The 18,076-nt window shown below is 41.5% G+C and overlaps 1 protein-coding gene across 2 annotated transcripts in view; it reads left to right on the top strand.

Annotated features, from left to right (window-relative positions):
• The window catches only part of PDE1C (phosphodiesterase 1C), a 294,638-nt gene that overhangs the window by 105,967 nt on the left and 170,595 nt on the right, over nt 1-18,076 (top strand). The window contains exon 4 of one of the 2 annotated variants that reach the window (XM_030445209.1): nt 16,510-16,536. The exons of the other annotated variant lie outside the window; for it this stretch is intronic. Within the exon in view, the coding sequence (XP_030301069.1) occupies nt 16,510-16,536 (27 nt within the window). The remainder of the gene's footprint in view (nt 1-16,509; nt 16,537-18,076) is intronic. 2 annotated transcript variants of the gene reach the window in all.

Here is an 18,076-nt window from a genome sequence, read left to right as displayed (position 1 = left end):
GAGAAGAGAAAATGGACTGTAACCTTCTTCACAGTAGCTGGGATTATAGTGTCAAATTGCCAAAAACATAATAAATCCCCTCATTCTCAGCATAGTACTTCCTCTTGCTGCTGAAGGTGAAATTACAAATAGCATCAATCTCGGAACTGTGACTCAAATGAGATGCTTGACTTTGACCTCATTTTCTGGACTCTCCTGCCCCAACCTGTTTAAGTAGAATTGGTCTAAGAAATTGGATGTGGAAAGAAGATAGAAACAGATGTAAATCAGTGTCTTTGAAAACTTCATGGTTTTGCTGAACATCTGGAATAATATGGCAACACTTAAGGCATTTCTTCAGCTTCCTCTGCAAAGCACCATGCATCCTATTGACTGTGTAGAAGTCCAAATGCAAACAGTTGTCAAAGATCCAGGTTTGTTCTTGAGAGGGGTGGTGAAGCAGCAACTGATTTCAATGGGAAAATATGGAGCCTGGATGACTGCAGATAATCTGGCAAGTGTTAGAGTGCCACCACTTACTTATCGGTTTCCCTGTTTTATCTTCATGTGCTTCATGGTATTTTTAGGTTTCCTTTGGTTTGAAAAATGTCATATACAGAACAGCTGTTTCTTCCAGTGGCAGTATTCTGATTTGCTTTGTTTTCATTTACGTAGCCTTCATAAACAGGAAAACAGAGACATTGCTTCAGTTTCAGAGATGCATTCTACACAGTGGGCTTTATGCCCTACAATAAAAATATTTTAGCTAGCAGCAGATAGTAGAGGTAAAAAAGCCCCTCAGAAAGCACCACTTTGTAAGAAAATGTGTGAATTAGTCAGTTTTCAAGTGGAAAATATGAATATGCTAATTCCTTTCTGGAGGTGAGAGAGGCACTCAGGCTGTCTTTCGTCTTGGTTTCAGTCTTGAACTTCCTGAGAGTCAAGGTTTAAACTGAAGTCCTGTTCACCCTGGGAGCAGAACTGAGCTACTTTCAACTATATTTAAATAGAGGTGCTGTCATCCTGTTTCTAGTTTGCCTTTCCTAATGTACATAGACAAGGACTGTTTATAAGAGAACCATGTCAGGAAACCTCCATGTAGGTCTCCTGGGTCCAAGTTTTGCTTTTCCTGTGGTTGTCACGATTCTTAGAAGGATTAAGAAGGTCTCACTGTTAGTGAGGGGGTGCTGGGGACATGCCAGAGACAGCAGTGCTCCAGCGTGACCTACAGATTCTTATTTAGGGTGAGTATGCTCTGCAGGTCTGGGTGACTCAACTAGTTTTGTTTTGTCAGGGTCTGGTTGATCCATAATAGTATTTTCCCCATAGCATGACAAAGGTCTGAATTTTACCATTAGACTAACCTGTAACAGCTTGTTTTATATTCCCTGTAGCAAAGTCCTTGAAGGAGTAAGGGGAGCAGTAGAAGTGCTGCCAGCTGCTCATCTCATGACTGAAAAATGAACAGGGGAGAGAATATATTATAATAAATAGCAGGACAGCAACTTCAGAAAAAGTTAATTAAAAAGCAGGGTAAAGAAATTCACTGAACCAATATATTTTGCCACACTCCTTCTGTTACTTTGTTCCACCCAGTGACTTTTATTTGAATCTTAAATCAATAGATGAGGTCTGTAGGTAGCAAAAGAGAGAAGACTTCATGTTTAATACTAAATGTTGACTAAGAAATAATATACGTTCCCTAGTTTTTGCCATAATCATAAAAAAGCTTTTATTCTTCTCCAGGTAGTACAAATGAATCATACCTGCAGCCCAAAAAAGCAATTATTTATTTCAGCAGTCATAAAAAGAAGACCACTGTCTGTTGTAGAAGAAAGGGGCTCCCTTTGTAATATTAAATTCAATGCTTTTCAAATATGACTGCTATAAAGCTTCCAATCCTGCGTAGGAAACGGGGATATGAAAAAAGTAATTTTGGGGAAGATGAATTTAAACCTTGGCTGAGAGGAAAATTAAGAGTCTCTTTCTGGAATTCTTTTTTAAAACTGTCTCGGTGGGGTAGGAGCACATACAGAAAGAAATAAAACCCGATGGAAGACAGCACTGAAAAATCCTCTGCGTGTGTGTGTTGAGCTGGCCTCACAGCCTTTAAATCTCCTAATCTGCCAGCTTTTGGTGGATTCAAACACTATATTAAACCCAACTCGGCCCTTGAAAGGATTTTTGTTTAGTGTGTTTCGTTTTCTTCCTGCAATTCATGTGTCGTTTTCCTGTTCCATTCTCTCTGGTCTTGTTCCATCAAAAAAATCATTTCAGTCCCTTCAGAATACTAGAAATGGTCTGACTCTGATCTTGACTGGTTGATGAGGGAAGACAGAGGTTCATGCACCATTAAAACACTCCAGCAGCTGTGGAACATACTTCTGCAGATGTGGATCGCTCTCAAAACACTGGGGATTTGGATAAAGCAGAGGTTTTCTAGAGTGGCTTGTTTGGATTCATAAGGCTGTTTTTGATCTCCTGAACTGTGCTGTAAATACTGGGAAGAACAACCTCATTGATACCAATGTGTTTGTGGGGGTGAAATTAGAATCCAGTTTCTGGTCTTTGGAGCATTTTTTTCTATGTTTGCTTTGAAAAACTAAGTTTTCCAAGTAATTGATGGCTTGAGAAAAGTTGTTTAGCCCTGTCACAGCACAAAATCCTCTCTTACAGTGTTAAGACAAACTTTCTGCTTAAATCTGGATTGTAACTGAGCAATAGTCCTTTCCCAGCAAACTCAGTACTGCTGCAGACCTCTACCAAAATTTGTCTGGAGTTGTCCAGGATATTTAAAAAGCAGATTAATTTTGAATGTGTGATTATAAATGCAAAGAAACCAGAATTAAAAGTATGCAATAGATAAAGAGTACAGCTCAGACTCTGGTAAAACTGGCTGTAAGAAACTCCTCTCTGCCAAGGAGTCCAGTTCACAGCAGTCTGCCTTGCCTTCTTTGGGAGGACCACCATGCCTAGCAATTGGTGATACTGGGTAGAAAAGTCCATGTGACCTCAGGCATGGAACAAGAGAGGATCATTGTAATCTTTCTTAGAGAGAGAGAGAGATATGTAGGAGACAGTTTAGTTATTAAGATACATAAAGACATCTGTGATAAGTTCTATGATTTTCTTCCCTGTCTGTCAAGCTTTTGTTACTAAAGTGACACTTTGAATGGCTATTAGGATGTCTCTATCATCAGTTTAGGAATGATTTCTTACATTTCTAGGGATAGATACTACTCATGCACAAAACTCCTAGCTGAGGCAGAAAGTTGCACAGTATCCATCTGTAGCATGAATGCTGGCTTGGTGCAAATCTCATTTCAACACCAAGATTAGCAGAAATTAAACATAAGATCTGTGCAATTTTAACAGCTAAAGCTGCACAGAGCCTTTGAGTTACAGCTGTGGCATGCTGGGAGTCCCCACAGAGTGCATAGCAGAAGCTACAGCAAGCATCCAAGGGCAAAGAAGCAGAAGTAGAGCATAAACCCCCTTGCAAGGCTGAACAGTTCACACGGTTGCTGTAAATGATGCTCAGATCACACTTCCTCCCATGCCTCCTGTGGAGCAGCTGGTTTTCTGGGATTCACTAGCAGTAAGCAGTTACTGGTGTCTGCTAAGCAAAGAGTCTGAATACACAATTTAAATATGCTCCTATACACATATTGATGCAGCAGGAACAGCTACAGCCTGATGGTAGAACTCTTCTTTCAGACTTGCTTAAAAAGTGAAAGGAGGGGAAGCAGTGAGGGTTGAAGCTGGGAAGGGAAGAATTGGGAGCTCATCTATAAAACTGACACATAAAAGGGTGAAGAAGAGAACCAGAGAGGGCTTTTTTAAAACAAAACAGAAACAGACAACAAGGGTATGGTGGGAAAAGAGGGTCCCGTGGGTTCTTCAGGTTCCTATATGTAAACATTTGTTAGATTTATTTGCTTTCAGATTAAAATAGCTCATACCACAATATCTATGCAAGTCATTTAGGAGTTTTGCTGAAAATTACAGGGGCTACCTTTAGGCACATTTGAAAAAGGGCTCAATCTGTAGCCCAGTATTTTTGGCCACACTCAGATTCTAATGGGAGACCTTGAATTAAAGCCTGGATGCTGCAAGAACACCTCTGGTTATAAATGCTTCACAAATCACTGCTTCTGTGTCCCCTTCTAAGCATGTCTTCTTCCAGGTGAAAGAGAGTCTCTTCTTCAGGAAGCCATTGCTTTATTTCTTGAGAATATTCTTTGATTCTTGGCCAGATTCTTGTTGCAACACTAGTCAAAATTCCTCCTCCCAATGTTCCCATTAGCACTGTCTGTTCCTTTCCCTAGTTGCACGAGTGTTTCAGGTGCGGAGACCCTACAGATTTGGATGCAGTTTGACTGGATGTGGAGATGACATTATTAATGTAATAGGGAGAGTGTCTTTAAAATGCTTTATAGAGAAAAGCTTTTGTATAAATGCTTAGGGATCTCTAGAAGGCCTGTTTCTAATTAACTCAACTGCAGTAAAGATACCGTCTTGTAAATAGAGAAGAATGAAATTCCTGAGTTATGCAAATTTATGGAGTAAATTATCATAATAGTCCCGCCTAGCCTCACTATCTATGAAACATAAAATTGCATTTCAAATTACCTATTGCCTATGGAGTCAGATCTCCATAGATCTCCATCTCAGGGTCAGGGAACTCACCTACTCCCTTAAGGCAGACAGACTTCTAGGAACTGGAGTCACCATTGCAACCATGGCATCTGGTATGTGGAAAGGACAGGACCTGCTTATTTAAATACATCTTTATATCTGAGGCTTCTGAAGACACCCCTCTCCCATCCCCCTCACGGTTACTGTGACATAGAATCATAGAATTAGCCGGGTTGGAAGGGACCTCAGAGATCATCTAGTCCAACCCTTGACCCACCAGAGCAGTTGCTAGACCATGGCACTGAGTGCCACATCCAGTCTTTATTTAAATGTCTCCAGGGACGGAGAATCTACCACCTCACCGGGCAGTCCATTCCATAGCCTAATCACCCTCTCCGTGAAGAAATTCTTTCTAATATCTAACCTAAACCTCCCCTGGCACAACTTAAGACTGTGTCCTCTTGTCTTGTTGAAGGTCGTCTGTGAAAAGAGTCCAGTTCCCACCTCGCTACAGCCTCCTTTCAGGTAGTTGTAGACAGCAATGAGGTCTCCCCTGAGCCTCCTCTTCTTCAGGCTGAACAGCCCCAGCTCTCTCAGCCTCTCCTCATAGGGCCTATGCTCGAGTCCCTTCACCAGCCTGGTTGCCCTCCTTTGGACCTGTTCCAGGACCTCGATATCCTTCCTAAACTGAGGGGCCCAGAACTGGACACAGTACTCGAGGTGTGGCCTCACCAGTGCTGAGTACAGGGGAAGAATCACCTCCCTGGACCTGCTGGTGACGCTGTTTTTGATACAGGCCAGGATGCCATTGGCCTTCTTGGCCACCTGGGCACACTGCTGGCTCATGTTCAGTTTCTTGTCAATCCAGACTCCCAGGTCCCTTTCTGCCTGGCTGCTCTCAGCCACTCTGTCCCCAGCCTGCAGCGCTGCATGGGGTTGTTGTGGCCAAAGTGCAGGACCCGGCACTTGGCCGTGTTGAACCTCATCCCGTTGGAATCGGCCCAGCTCTCTAGTCTGTCCAGGTCCCTCTGCAGAGCCCTCCTGCCTTCGAGTTGGTCCACACTTCCTCCCAGCTTGGTGTCATCTGCGAATTTGCTGATGATGGACTCAATCCCTTCGTCTAAGTCATCGATAAAGATATTAAACAGAACTGGGCCCAATAGATCTAGATGTTTGTGAGACAGCTGGTGACAGCATGGAGTTGGGCCTTAAGAAATAGAAATCTTGCAGAGCCTCCTCCATCCTCTGTATGCACGTGCAACGCCTGTTCCCATCTACCCACTCGTCTGTCTCAGTTCCCTCTTCCCAAAGTTTTCTCCTGTGTGGCAAGGAATTCCCACATCAAGACCACAAGGCAGTGTTTTTAATCTGCAGATATAGGTGAATGCTGCCTTTCTTCTTCTCCTCTTCCTCTTCCTTCTGCCCTCATGCCTAATTCTGTGGAACCACCTGTGCTATTCATGCCTGGAGGGCAGTGGTAGAGGAAGCAAGTATGGGAAGCCTTCTTTACTTTCTAATAATGTTGCAGTGATGCTGTGTTGCTGTTTTGTAGCAGGCAGTCTTGTGAAGGTGCTGAGATTGATGCAAACACCAATTTTGAGGACAGGAGCCTCCGTGGAACCACATTTCTTCTGCAAAAACTCTTGCACTGGTTGTCCCAGAGACTCATTGTTCAGATGACTTCCCTCTGTAATGTCCCTGCTCCTGAAGATACCCAGTGGTACGAAGCCCAGAAAAAAAAAAAAGAAAAAAAGCATTGATGCTTTATGAGAAGTTAAATGTTCCCTTTTCCTAAGAATCACATTTTACAATTGGTGTACTAATGAGGAGGCACTACTGGGACAATAGCAGTCCTGACTCCTTCACGAACTACTGTTGTTAAAAGGCTTGAATAATTTAAAAAAAACCTACCAGAGTGCTGGCTGGGAGGTGGGGATGGGGAAGTGAACCTTCTTTTGGAAAGGGAACACTGCATCTTTGTGCAGCAATTTTTTCACCCCATGTTTAGGCTTGTTTAACAGTAATCCAAGTGTTTCAGGCTGTAACACAGAGTCAGGAGAGGGCCTGGCACAAAAAACACAAGATTTAAAATTCTGCGTCACACCAGCTGTCTAGTAGCAGACAGAGGGGGTGGGTTGTGTTCGGGGGGAGGAAGGCTGAGGGGGAAACAATAACAAGCAACAGTCTGATAGGTTTACTAGAGCTTAGGGTAAGATGCAGATTTGTTTAGCGACTTCACGCACACGGCTGGTCTGGTCTGATGTAATTCCAGTCCATATTTCCTGTCTCGATATTTAATTCAGAATTACTCCTGCCCTCCCCCGCCCCATGGTTGTGCATGCTGTAGCTAAGCACAGAGCCACTGTGCATGAAATAAACTGGACAGCTGCCTGCTTGGCTCCTACAGAATCTGAATATGTTAATGTTACATGGTAGAATTGATGAAAATAAGTATTTATTCTGTACATTCTTGTTCCTTTCAGGGACTAACAGCCTTTCACCACTGAGGTAGGTAATGAAATTCCTTCAGGACAGGAATGTTGTGTCCACAACACAGGACAGGAATGTGTTTCCAATGTACATGGTACATCAGTGTTGCCCGCTGCAAGATTCTGCTTTGCTTTATTCCAAGAGGGACTATTCCCTTGTACAGTCTTCGTTGAGATGACTTGTTTTCCCAAGCTCTTTTCTTAGGGAAGCGAACAGGATATGGCTAAACGCACAGGAAAGGTTGAGTACGTGCTCCCTTTTTTGAGACATTGTAATAGCAAGGAAGTGGCATCCCACTCGCAGAGGTCAGTGTTGCCGTGTAAACACACTGTGAAGTACATCTGTGCTCAGTGCAGCAGGGGGAGGTATTCTTCCCTCCCAGCCTCTCTGATACAATTGTGCAGTGAAGTGCCACAATCTCTTCCAATGGGAGAGGCTACAGAATGGGTATGTTGAAGAACCACCCATCCTGTACTTTACAGATCATTAACTCCATTAATTTCAGAGCCAAATGTTCCATAGGTCATCTGGGATGCTCAGCTAGAAAGCAGCACTCAGACAATGTCTGTAGGTATTTTTCAAATAATAAATATGCTGAGATCATGCAGTGGAGTGATTTGACAATCCTTTTATATATATATATATATATATATATGTATTTCAAGCATGAATACTGAGAACTGCCCTATATTCTTTTCAGACCTCAGAACTTTATTTTCCTGAAATACACTTTTGTGTAACTAGATTTTTATGAGCACACACTTTTCTTGAGAATGTGTTATGTGTGAAGCACGAGAGAATTTCCTTCTAATATACTAAGAAGCAGTAGAATGAGCAGTAGATAATATTCTTTTCAAGGTGCTAGATTTCAGAAACAGACTCATTTTGCTTTTTGATTGGTATTTTTCTTCAGCTAAATCCACAGCAACTGCAGTGACAGGGTTTTTTGTTGGCTTTGTTTATGAGTTTGGTTGTTGGGGTTTCTTTGTCTGTGGAGTGATGAAAAGCTGAGTAAATATAGAGGAAAAACATCAGGATTTCAGTAATTGTACTGTCTCTGTTCAAAATCTACATGAGTGAAATCATATTTTTACAAGTTTTTAGAACAACATTTGCTGACTTGTCGTTAAGATGCCAACACATTAAAATCCCAGTCCAGTCTATTGCCAATATGTGACAGTTCCAGCACTGAATTTGAGCTTGCACTTCTGATTTGGCCTTCCCAAAAACCTCATTTGGTGATGAAGTTGAAACACTTAGCTCTGCTCGTGGGGTTCCCAGGGCTCCCTGCAGATCCTTGTATTTCATCCTGTGTTGCTCAGACCCTTCTTATAGTTAGTGTTCAATGCAGACCAATTAAGTAAACCTTTTCTTTGCTCCTTTTTCTCCTCATCTGATCCACATAGTGTGCCATGGAAAGCTACATAGCAGTTACTTTGCCTCTTCTGGTAGCAGATGCTGTTTACTGAGGTTTGGGTAAGCCATGATTGCCCTTTGTTGAAATGGAGCAAAATGAAATCATGACAGTTGATAATGGATCATCTTTATGTCATCAGAAAATAAAACACTTCTAACTAGGGCATCTCTTATGCTCCTGCTTGAATGAAAACATCAGATCTCTATGGGGTCCTACCCATACCTCCTGCCCAAGGTCAAGAGGTGGCTGTGTCTAGACTGCCTTGGGAGATGAAATCAAGCCAACAGTGGAGTTTGTAGTGCCAAGTAGGTCAAGTCAGTTGTATCCTCATTATCTGCAGGAGTACATCTTGAGACCAATTCCCTTCTTACCACTCCCCTTTGGCCCTTCCTTCCTCCTTCCCTCTCCCCATACTTGAATCCCTTGTTTTTTTAGGGAATTGGTGCCCGGCACTCTGGCTATGTGAACACTGAAAAAAATTGGACTCAGCTACCATTTAAGGTCTTAATTTCTCATGAGACCATATAGTATCATAGTGTCATTAAATATCAGTCTGCTAAGATCATATCTGTAACACCTCTGTCTACTCTTTACTAACAAGGTAAAGAAAGGACTGCAGCTACCTTGGGCTGTACTGCAGAAGAAATTCCTCATTGTATGTGCTAGCACAGAGGATTTTCTGTAAGGAGAATTTAAACACATCGCCCCTCCAGCTATGCATCATGTGGATTTGGAAAATGTATTAGATCCCAAATGACCAAGCAGACAACTGGTTGTTAAGCCACAGGTAAAAGGCCTATCATGGCAAAAGGTCAAAGTAATGCAGAGGCAATGCAAGAGACATGGACTGGGGAGGTCCTAATGACTGCAGTTCCTTTTGGAGATGAAGCTGTAAGTTTGTTTTTTGCGCAGCTGTTTAGAAAATTCAGTAGCCAGTCTGGTGAAATTCAGTGGTCAGCCGTATCCACCAAAATTTATTGAAATAGTATTTTCCTTGGGCAAAATCAGTGAGGATATTTTCTGACCTTAAATTATTTACACACTTTACAGATGGCAAGTTGAGTGCAAGCTTCATTTCCACTTTGTATCAATACTAGCTACAAAGATATGAATGCTTCCTCTTCCCTATTTGGCTGCAAATCTGTTGTGCCTCTCAAGTGTCTTGTCTCTATTTCTACTGTAATCATCATACCTGCTTCAAGTTCTGAACTTTGCTTGTCTTTGTATTCCTACACTGCACATACTCATCCTTCAGAGCATGCAGACTCTTCTAATCTACTTAAAATGAAATAAGTGACGGCCTCATCCTCTCTTGGTTTTACTATGTCCCTGTGTAGTTGAGGATCCAATTTAAAATGATTCCTCTTGTTTTTTAAAAATCCCACATAAACCCATAACTCAAATGTCAAGTACTACCTGAAATCTTTTCTTCTTTTCTCACCCACTTCTTACCATTTCTTCTCCTCTGCTGTCACTGGTCTCTGTGATTGCATTGTTTTTAACTTAGCCCAGTATTCTTGTAAACAACTCATGTGGAAGAAGAAATAAACTTTTTAAAAAATTTTATTTATTATTATTGACTAGAGAGGGCAAGTCAAGCAAGAAAGCCAGTCTTCCTGTTTCAATTTAGGAATTAAAAACTCAGCAGGAGTTGATGGCATTATGCCCTTTGAAATCTGGAGAAGTCAATATATTTCTGACTTCTGGTCAGGGCTCCCATGGGAGCCTGAGCTTTGACAGATGCTGGTCTGTAGGCAGTGCTGTGAGATGGTGTTTTTGTGAATTGATTTAAACATGGTTATTAACATAGGCTTTGGTAAAGTAAAATAAATGCATCACTAATCCTGTGATGACGACAATTAATTGGTAATGCACTGCATGATTCAGAATATCAAGCTGCAGGGAGAGATTTCCCATTTATCTAAGTGATCCCATCAGTCAGAAAATTTAGCTTGATCTGAACCCCCAGCTTTCTATCCACGGGAGTGATGCCTGCTCCTGGTATGAACTGCTGCACCACTGGGATATGGCCAGAGAGGGCACTTGGGCTTGGGAGATGGGAAATGCTCTTCATCCTGCTGCCTTGACATGGTCATTGAGGGGAAATCTTGGGGGTTTTGGACCAACGAACTGGAAGGGTTTGGGAACAAAAACAGTACACATGGTCATCTCTTACAGTAAGGGGACTGACAACATTCAGTAAAACCACAGATTCACTGATTGGTAACAAAAGAGCAGGAAGCATCTCCCAGATTTGACCTGAAGAAAGACTTGTTTCTCTTTTGCCAAATTTCATTGCTGTCTCACTGTTGATTTGCTAAACTCTTGATCAGGCTTTTAGAAGTGTTATCTTAACACCTATTCTAGTGTCAGAAGCCCAGCTCTGACAGGAGAGGAAGGAAAAAAAGAACGGCCTGCAAGCATTTGCATGTGAGGTGAATGTAAAGTATTTTTTTCTCACTGCTCTTCTAAATTAGGTGGTGAGAGGAGCCATGCAGGGAAGCAGAGATGAATAGTCCTGGCTTGTGTGAGCTACAGATGTGGTGGGACTCCAGTACTGAAGGACAGACATTATTGGGTGCTTTTGTTAAGGGATGATTAAGTTCCCACTCACATTTTAAGGATACTAATTATAAAGCTTCTAAATATAGAAGAGGAAAAGTCCCTCTTTCCCCTGGAGTCTATGACTAACTAATTCTGAGTATTTTCTTGCAGCAATTATTTTCTTTAATAACTGTGGTTCCTCTGAAGAAGCAACTTTTGTAAAACTCTCCTCTTTAGGCAGGAGTTTTCTATCTCTGTGTGTAGCTCCAGTCTTGTTTAGCAATGTCAGTGACAAAACCAAGGATATGGCAGGTGAGCACTGGAGAGACTGCATCAGCTGGAGGAGTTAATGTCCTTGCAGTTTCTTTTGCCTCTGCCTCCACCACAGACAGGGCAGTAAGGAGTGAGCTTACAGACACTACAGAACCCAGTGTCTTTGCTTAAAGCCACTTTTCTTGGCAGTTTAAGCCAAAAAGCTGAACTTTGCACTGGAGCAGGTGATACCCAAGGGTGAACTTGTGTCTACTAGCTGTGCTGAAGGGCACTGTGAAGGAGGCAGCTGAGGGTAAAATCTTTTTAGACTGCTGCAGCAGATTCACTTTAGCTAGTCTCTCAGTGCTCTAAAAAGTTGTTGCCCTCTTTTTCCTAAAAAAGTGAGAATCCAGCCTGAAAGCAGATGGTGCATTAGGTCCAGGCTTGTGCATTGTCAGCCAGTGGTATGAAGGGGAGAGCACATGCTTCTGAGTTTTAAGGACATCAAAAGATCTATAGGCTTGCTAAACTGCTTTGACTGAGCAGTGTGCTCTCCGAACCCATTGCAACAGCCAAGCAAAACAAAATGCTCTAGATTAAGCCATTGTGAGCCTCAATTCTGAGCTTCAGGGTGAAAACTTAGTTGCTTGACCATCTTGGTAAATCCTGACCTAAGAAGCATTAATTCACTGACAAGTGTCACCTGTGCTCACCTGTGTGTGCCTCAAATCATTAACTGCACATCCATCAGCTGGCAGCCTAAGGCTAATCACTGCACTGAAGTTTGGAGCCTGTAGGAGACCTTACCACAGTGTGTGAGCAGATCATGAGGCTCATTAACTTTCAGAATTTAGTGTAGATGATGATGAACTTAGGCAAAGATCCTCCTATTCTGCAGTACTCATAGTTTTACTTCATATACTGAAAAGATGCCATTAATACCAAAGCCTGAGGAGAAACAATGGCATAACACTATCCTAACCAAGCCACTATTATAAGTAAAAAAATTAAGTAGTTTGGGTAATTCTTCAGAGGCTGTGTAGGAGTGAAAGAACAATTCATCTAGCTAGTTGATATTCTAAGTTGTATCATTATGGGGGAAATAAGAGCAGTTGGTAGACTTACTTTATTGCCCCAACCCCTCTGCCCTCGCTCATCTCCATACCTAGATGCATTAACTTGCTCACCTCTCAAAAGAGTAGTGCCTGAGAATGTTATTACCAGATTCAGACACAGTTTTTGTGTGTTACTATCAAATTAGCTTCATCTTTGCACTTCTAGATGCTCATGAAATGTGTGAGCCTTTTGTAGCAACTCAAAAATAGTCTTATTTGGGCTCTAGTTATGCCCCACTCTAATTTATCGATGTGCAAACCCCATATAGCTAAAGCCACAAGTCTGAAGAGCTAACAGACTAATGTAAAAGGGTCTGAAGGGCAAATATAGAAAAAAAAATACTTTCCCTAAGGGTGCACCAGAGTTAAATGGCAGAAGTGGAATCCTAACTGTGTGAACAGATACTTTGCCTGAAAGAAGTTGACAGGCATCAAAGCACACAAGTTTTGTGCACCTATTTATTGCAACCAGAGTTGAATGCCTATATAGTTGTAGCTAGCTACATCTTGTTGCTGCTTAAATACCTTCAAAACTCAGTCCTAATTTTATGTTGGGCTAGTATATTGTGTTCTTTCTCTGGCCTCGTGAAGGATTCATTCATCCCCAGAAGAGCAGATAAATAGTGGGCTTAACTCTCTTGTTGGTCTCAACACAATTGAGTCAGAAGTTTCATCCTACTCACAAGTTTGTTTAGTTTTGGTTGTTAGACAATACCTGTTTGTAAAACCCTTACTGGTTTTATGTTCATTGGCCTCCAGCAGCCTTCTTGTAGTAGGATTGACTCACTTCACATTACACTCATGGAGGTATGATTGCATTAAGTTGAGTGAAGCTGTTTCTAGTTTCCTCTAGGAATATAGGACCTACCTAGTGTAAGTCACTTGCTAATTCTCTCCAGTAAGAAAAAAAAAATCTAACTCGTTCTAGTTTTGGTTTTTTTGGTGGATTTTTTTGTTGTTGTTGCTTTTTTTCATGTAAGCTAAATATAGACCTATGAGTAATTCATTCCACAGCAGGTAACAGGAGTTGAATGGATGTGGCAATTCTTCTGCCTTGGTACATGTGCAGAGGGAAAAGAAACTGAACTTGCACAGATTGGTAATATCAAATAGCTTCTTCCAGGCATGGGCTAAGGACAGCTTGCAGATGTGGGAAGATGTAATGCCTCCTTTAGATCTCTCTCATTCTTTCTTTCCTGGGAAAAAGGGATAGCGTGGGTTTGTTCAGAAAATCACAGGTCCCTTGAGCCTGACTGGAAGATGTGTCTGTTTCCAGATTTATCCCAGAGCATCTGCTAAAGGCAATTTACCAGCTACTTCCTTTCTGCATAGACTCCTCCTGGGGAGATAAATCAGGATAGTTTATCCCACATCTTTTGAAAAAATAAACAACCAACCAAAAAAACCCTAAAGAAACTTCTCCCTGCCTCCTCATCTCCCAATCAACCAACCCAAGCAAAACCAAATCCTCACCCTCCAGTTTCCTCTCTTTAATTCACACATGGCTGTTGATTACAAACAACTGGTGATGCTGGCTGTCGTATTAAAAGAGGCACCTGCTGGTTTCCTTGTTTGTAATGGTCTCATTTAATGGAAGGCAAGCATTGGTAGTGGTCTATAAGCATAAAATTCGTTGGTGTTGTGTTTCCAAAAGCAAACTGGAGCCTGTGCTTGGAAATGTCTTTCTACTATCAACACTATCTTCTTATGCTAGTGAGTAGCATTGTTAGATCTTGGTTTTGAAATGCTGGAAGTTCTGGCATATGGAAATATATGGAAATTTTTTTCTGGATATCTGAATCTTCTGGTAGTGTTCCTTTTAAAGCCAATGCATGCAGTAGTGATACTGAACCTATGAAAAAAGGTTCCTTTAGGTATATTCTCTTCAACTGTAACATGCAAATTCAGTGTCAGTAAATGCAGTCAGTAACTTGGTATGTGTAAACCTTCACTGTAATTGGATGGCAGGTGTGGAAACAATAAACAAAAAAAAATTATAAAAATGTATATATGATTTTTCAAACTTCTGTGACTTGATAAATGTTTTTTTCCCTAGTACCAATGTACATGGTGTTCTAATGCAGTAAAAATATACTTGAGTAAATGTAGTATTGAAAGTGATTAGAAAAGTGTTGTTAATATTCAAATACAAAGAGCATCATAAAGCTTGGTCACCTCTTTAAAACATACAAGGAAGTTTTAGCTAATCAAGAGTTAATGAATGGTGAATCTTGCCTTGGAGTGCACCTTAAGACACTTTCAGGAGACAGAATTAGCCTTGTAAGTAATTTAATTTGAAAATTAAAGAAGTTATATAGCACAAATAAAAAATTACACAAATGTTTGGGAATAAGATAGATTTATTCACCTGAACTGGAATGGTCAATCAAGTGGGTTTTTTTAAAGCATTTTATTTTTGCAAGAAAATTTAGTGGAGTTCTGTATTTGTCAGAATATAAACTTCTGAATGAAATTCTTCAAAATGGATTTTTACTTTTGACCTTCTGAAATTTAAATGAAAATTTTCCTTAGATGTATCCAAGGTGGGATTCTTCCTTTCTGTATCAACAACCTTAATGCTAATAAGCTAGAAGCTTGATACTGATATGAATGTTTGCTCTTCTGCATTTGCTCAAGTTTAAGTAAGTAATTCTTCACAAGTGCAAATTAAAGATTTAAAAATAATTTCTAAGTAAATATCTTAAGATGTTTATGATTTTAACATGGTCAGAATACAGGAGCAGGTACAAGCATGAGTATGGTCTCTGAAGGTAATAGTGGATGAAATATATGACATCCAGGAGACATTATTGAAGCTCCTTATTGAAGCAGAAAATAGAACTACAGTGCTTTTTGCAATGCTTTGTCATATTTTTAAGACATAGCATCCCTTGTTTGATTTTTATGACTATGGTTTAGCCATAGTTTTCCATGTAGTATCAGAGTAGTAGTATCAGAGTTAAAAAAGCAGAACATGGTGATTATAGCAGCGTCTCTCTTCTAACAGTATTACAGACACACTGGAAAGGTGAGGGCTGTCTGTTCATGTGTGGCTAAACAACAGGGTGTTGCTCTTGCACTCCTGGCCACCGTCCACACCGATATTTATTTCCATCACCACTTGTTAAGTTTGTGGATCATTAGTTTTACTTAAAACAAAAAACCAGAGCTGAGTTCAATCACGACCAGTCTCCTCTTTTGCCAGGCACTGTGCAAAGCCTTTACAAAAGGCTGCTGTAGGGTCAATGTCTCGCAGACATTGCACAGTATCAATATGTCTCTGGAGCTCACTGTAGTGCCACATAGGCAACCATGCAGCAGGGCTCATGATTAATGCTTTTGCCCTGAGTGTTGGCAGTTTACCCCATTGCCTGCTCTAGAAGACAAATTACACTGTGCTAAGACAACTGAAGAGGTTTACAGCCTTTGCTGCAATTCAAGCAGGTTTAAGGGTTGGGGAGGAGAAGGGGTGCTATCAGTATGCTTATTTGTTCTCGCCATTCCTAGACCTGGGCTTAGGTCAGTTAGATCCCAAAATATGTGCAGCAAAGGGAAGCTTTGTGGTGTGGTATCTGGGATTTGGTGGAGTGGAGAGTTGACAAAGATCTAGACTCTCTTTTTAGAGCAAGGCTGCTGTAAAGCCACTGAGTGACCACAACCAATGTGGTTTGGTGTGTTACATTGACAGTGTTCCATCTTATTGGGTTCTTTGCTAGGAGATAAGGCCATACTTGTCTGCTGGATGGAGGCAAAAAAACTACTGCTAGTATGCAGAAGTAATTTTCTGACACTTGGACTTCCTATCAAGTCATTTAGAGCAGTAACTCATTCTTTCTTAGCTGCAGCAACCCTGTCTTACAAGGAGCAAGATGTGCTTATGGGAAAAGACACACCTTGTTGTATTGAAATTAGTTGCAGCTGCCACTGAAGTTAGCAGAAGGCAATAGAATGTTTGGGGCAATCTCATGGCAGAAGTAACTTCACTTAATTGCTCCTGATTTCTGACCCTGTCCTTTTCTGCTCCTGACCAGTGGAGCCTTCTTATCTCAGTTGTATTTTGTTCTTTTCCTGCAGGAGAAAATACAAGAAAACATCACAGAGGTAAGAGTAAATCGCAGACGACTGGAAGGTATTTGTGAGTCATCTGTCTCTTTTTCTTAGGGGGTTTGAAGGAGGATTTTCCTTTTATCAGATTGGTTTTGTTCCCAGGGAAATGCCATTCTCTGATTGTTTTGCTGTTTTAAGGTCCATCTTGTGCTGCTGCTCCAAATCCCCTCTGCTGCTCCTCCTCTCTGCCATTAGTGGTAATTCTCCCTGAGTATGGACAGAAATATTTATCCTTGAAGGTCAAACCCTAATAAACATCACTCTGTTCGTTCTGCAAGATCTGCTGGTTCTGATTCGTATCACTCATGCTGTAATAACAAAATGGATTGTGGGCTTGTAGTGTTACTAATAACCTGTGCCTTTGCAGGAGACTGAAGGAAAATGGGGATCCTGTTGATTAACAAGCCCTATTACAGCTGCCTGATCTTGCTGCCTCCTTGCAGGAGGGAGGTCCAGTGAGGGTCTTTGACAGATAAATTTTTCTTTCTTTGGAGTCGCTGTTCTTGGTTGCTTCTTTGAAGCACAAAGTTGCATTTTTTTATTTTTTATTTTTTTTACTAAGCTGACTCCCCTTGCACTGCCTGTGGAGTATTAATTGGTGACTTTATTGCATGGTGTGCTGAGCATCTTTAGTTCATGTTGACTTTAACTGGATTTCAGACTCCTGCAGAGTGCTTCCTAAAGACTAAATCCTACATCTTTACTGAATGTGCCCTTTAATGTTACGTGATGATGGAGGGAGCTTGCAGATAAGCCAATGTGATGATGTGATGGGCTAAGACATCACAGCCACCCCTCCTGTTTGTTATCACTCTGCTGAAGATGATCACTCCAACCCAGCATTGGCAGGACAACACTAATTGTGTGCTCATGTGTCACAGCCACAAGAGGCTGAAGTGTGGTGGATTGAGTCACAGATGAGGTGGGCTTGAGCTATGACAGTGTAGTGGAAACTACTGATTTGGAGATTTCTGTGCTGAACTAAGCCAGTGGGCATTGGACAGTACAAGAACAAGGAGAAGGTAAATGTGCTCCCCGTTGTTTTTCTAAATGTGGAGCTGACACTATAGTTCTGTTTGCTCCTCTATTTCCCCCCCAACTATTTCCATTGCTGCAGCCATGACTGCTAATTAATTATGTACACATCTGGCCAGAGGTCTTTGGTTGCTGCAAGAGATGAAGTGTGTTAAAAGCTCCTACAACCCAAATACACAGTTGTATCAATGACATGAAGAGAATTTATTATGTCAGCCTGCCTCAGCATACCATTACAGGATTAAGTTTTGTTCTTTAGGGGATTTTGAACTTTCTTTTCTCTAGCTGATGGTGTGTGCTGGGCAGATGGGCTTCATGGCCCTCTGGTGTCTGAACAGCTGATGTGAGTGAGCTCTGTGGCAGGAAGAGGCTGCACCAGGACTGGTGCACGGCAATTGCTGAGCAGCTACTGGTGGTAACCTTGGTCAGTGGGTGCTGGCTGCCATCCAGAGTGTAGCTGCTGAGGCTCCCAATGACCCTTTGCCAGCACCTAAGGGAA

This window comes from Calypte anna, chromosome 2 (assembly GCF_003957555.1).
Source record: "Calypte anna isolate BGI_N300 chromosome 2, bCalAnn1_v1.p, whole genome shotgun sequence".
Lineage (NCBI taxonomy): Eukaryota > Metazoa > Chordata > Aves > Apodiformes > Trochilidae > Calypte > Calypte anna.
The sequence above is the reverse complement of the archived record's forward strand: the minus strand, read 5'-3'. Positions and strand labels throughout refer to the sequence as shown.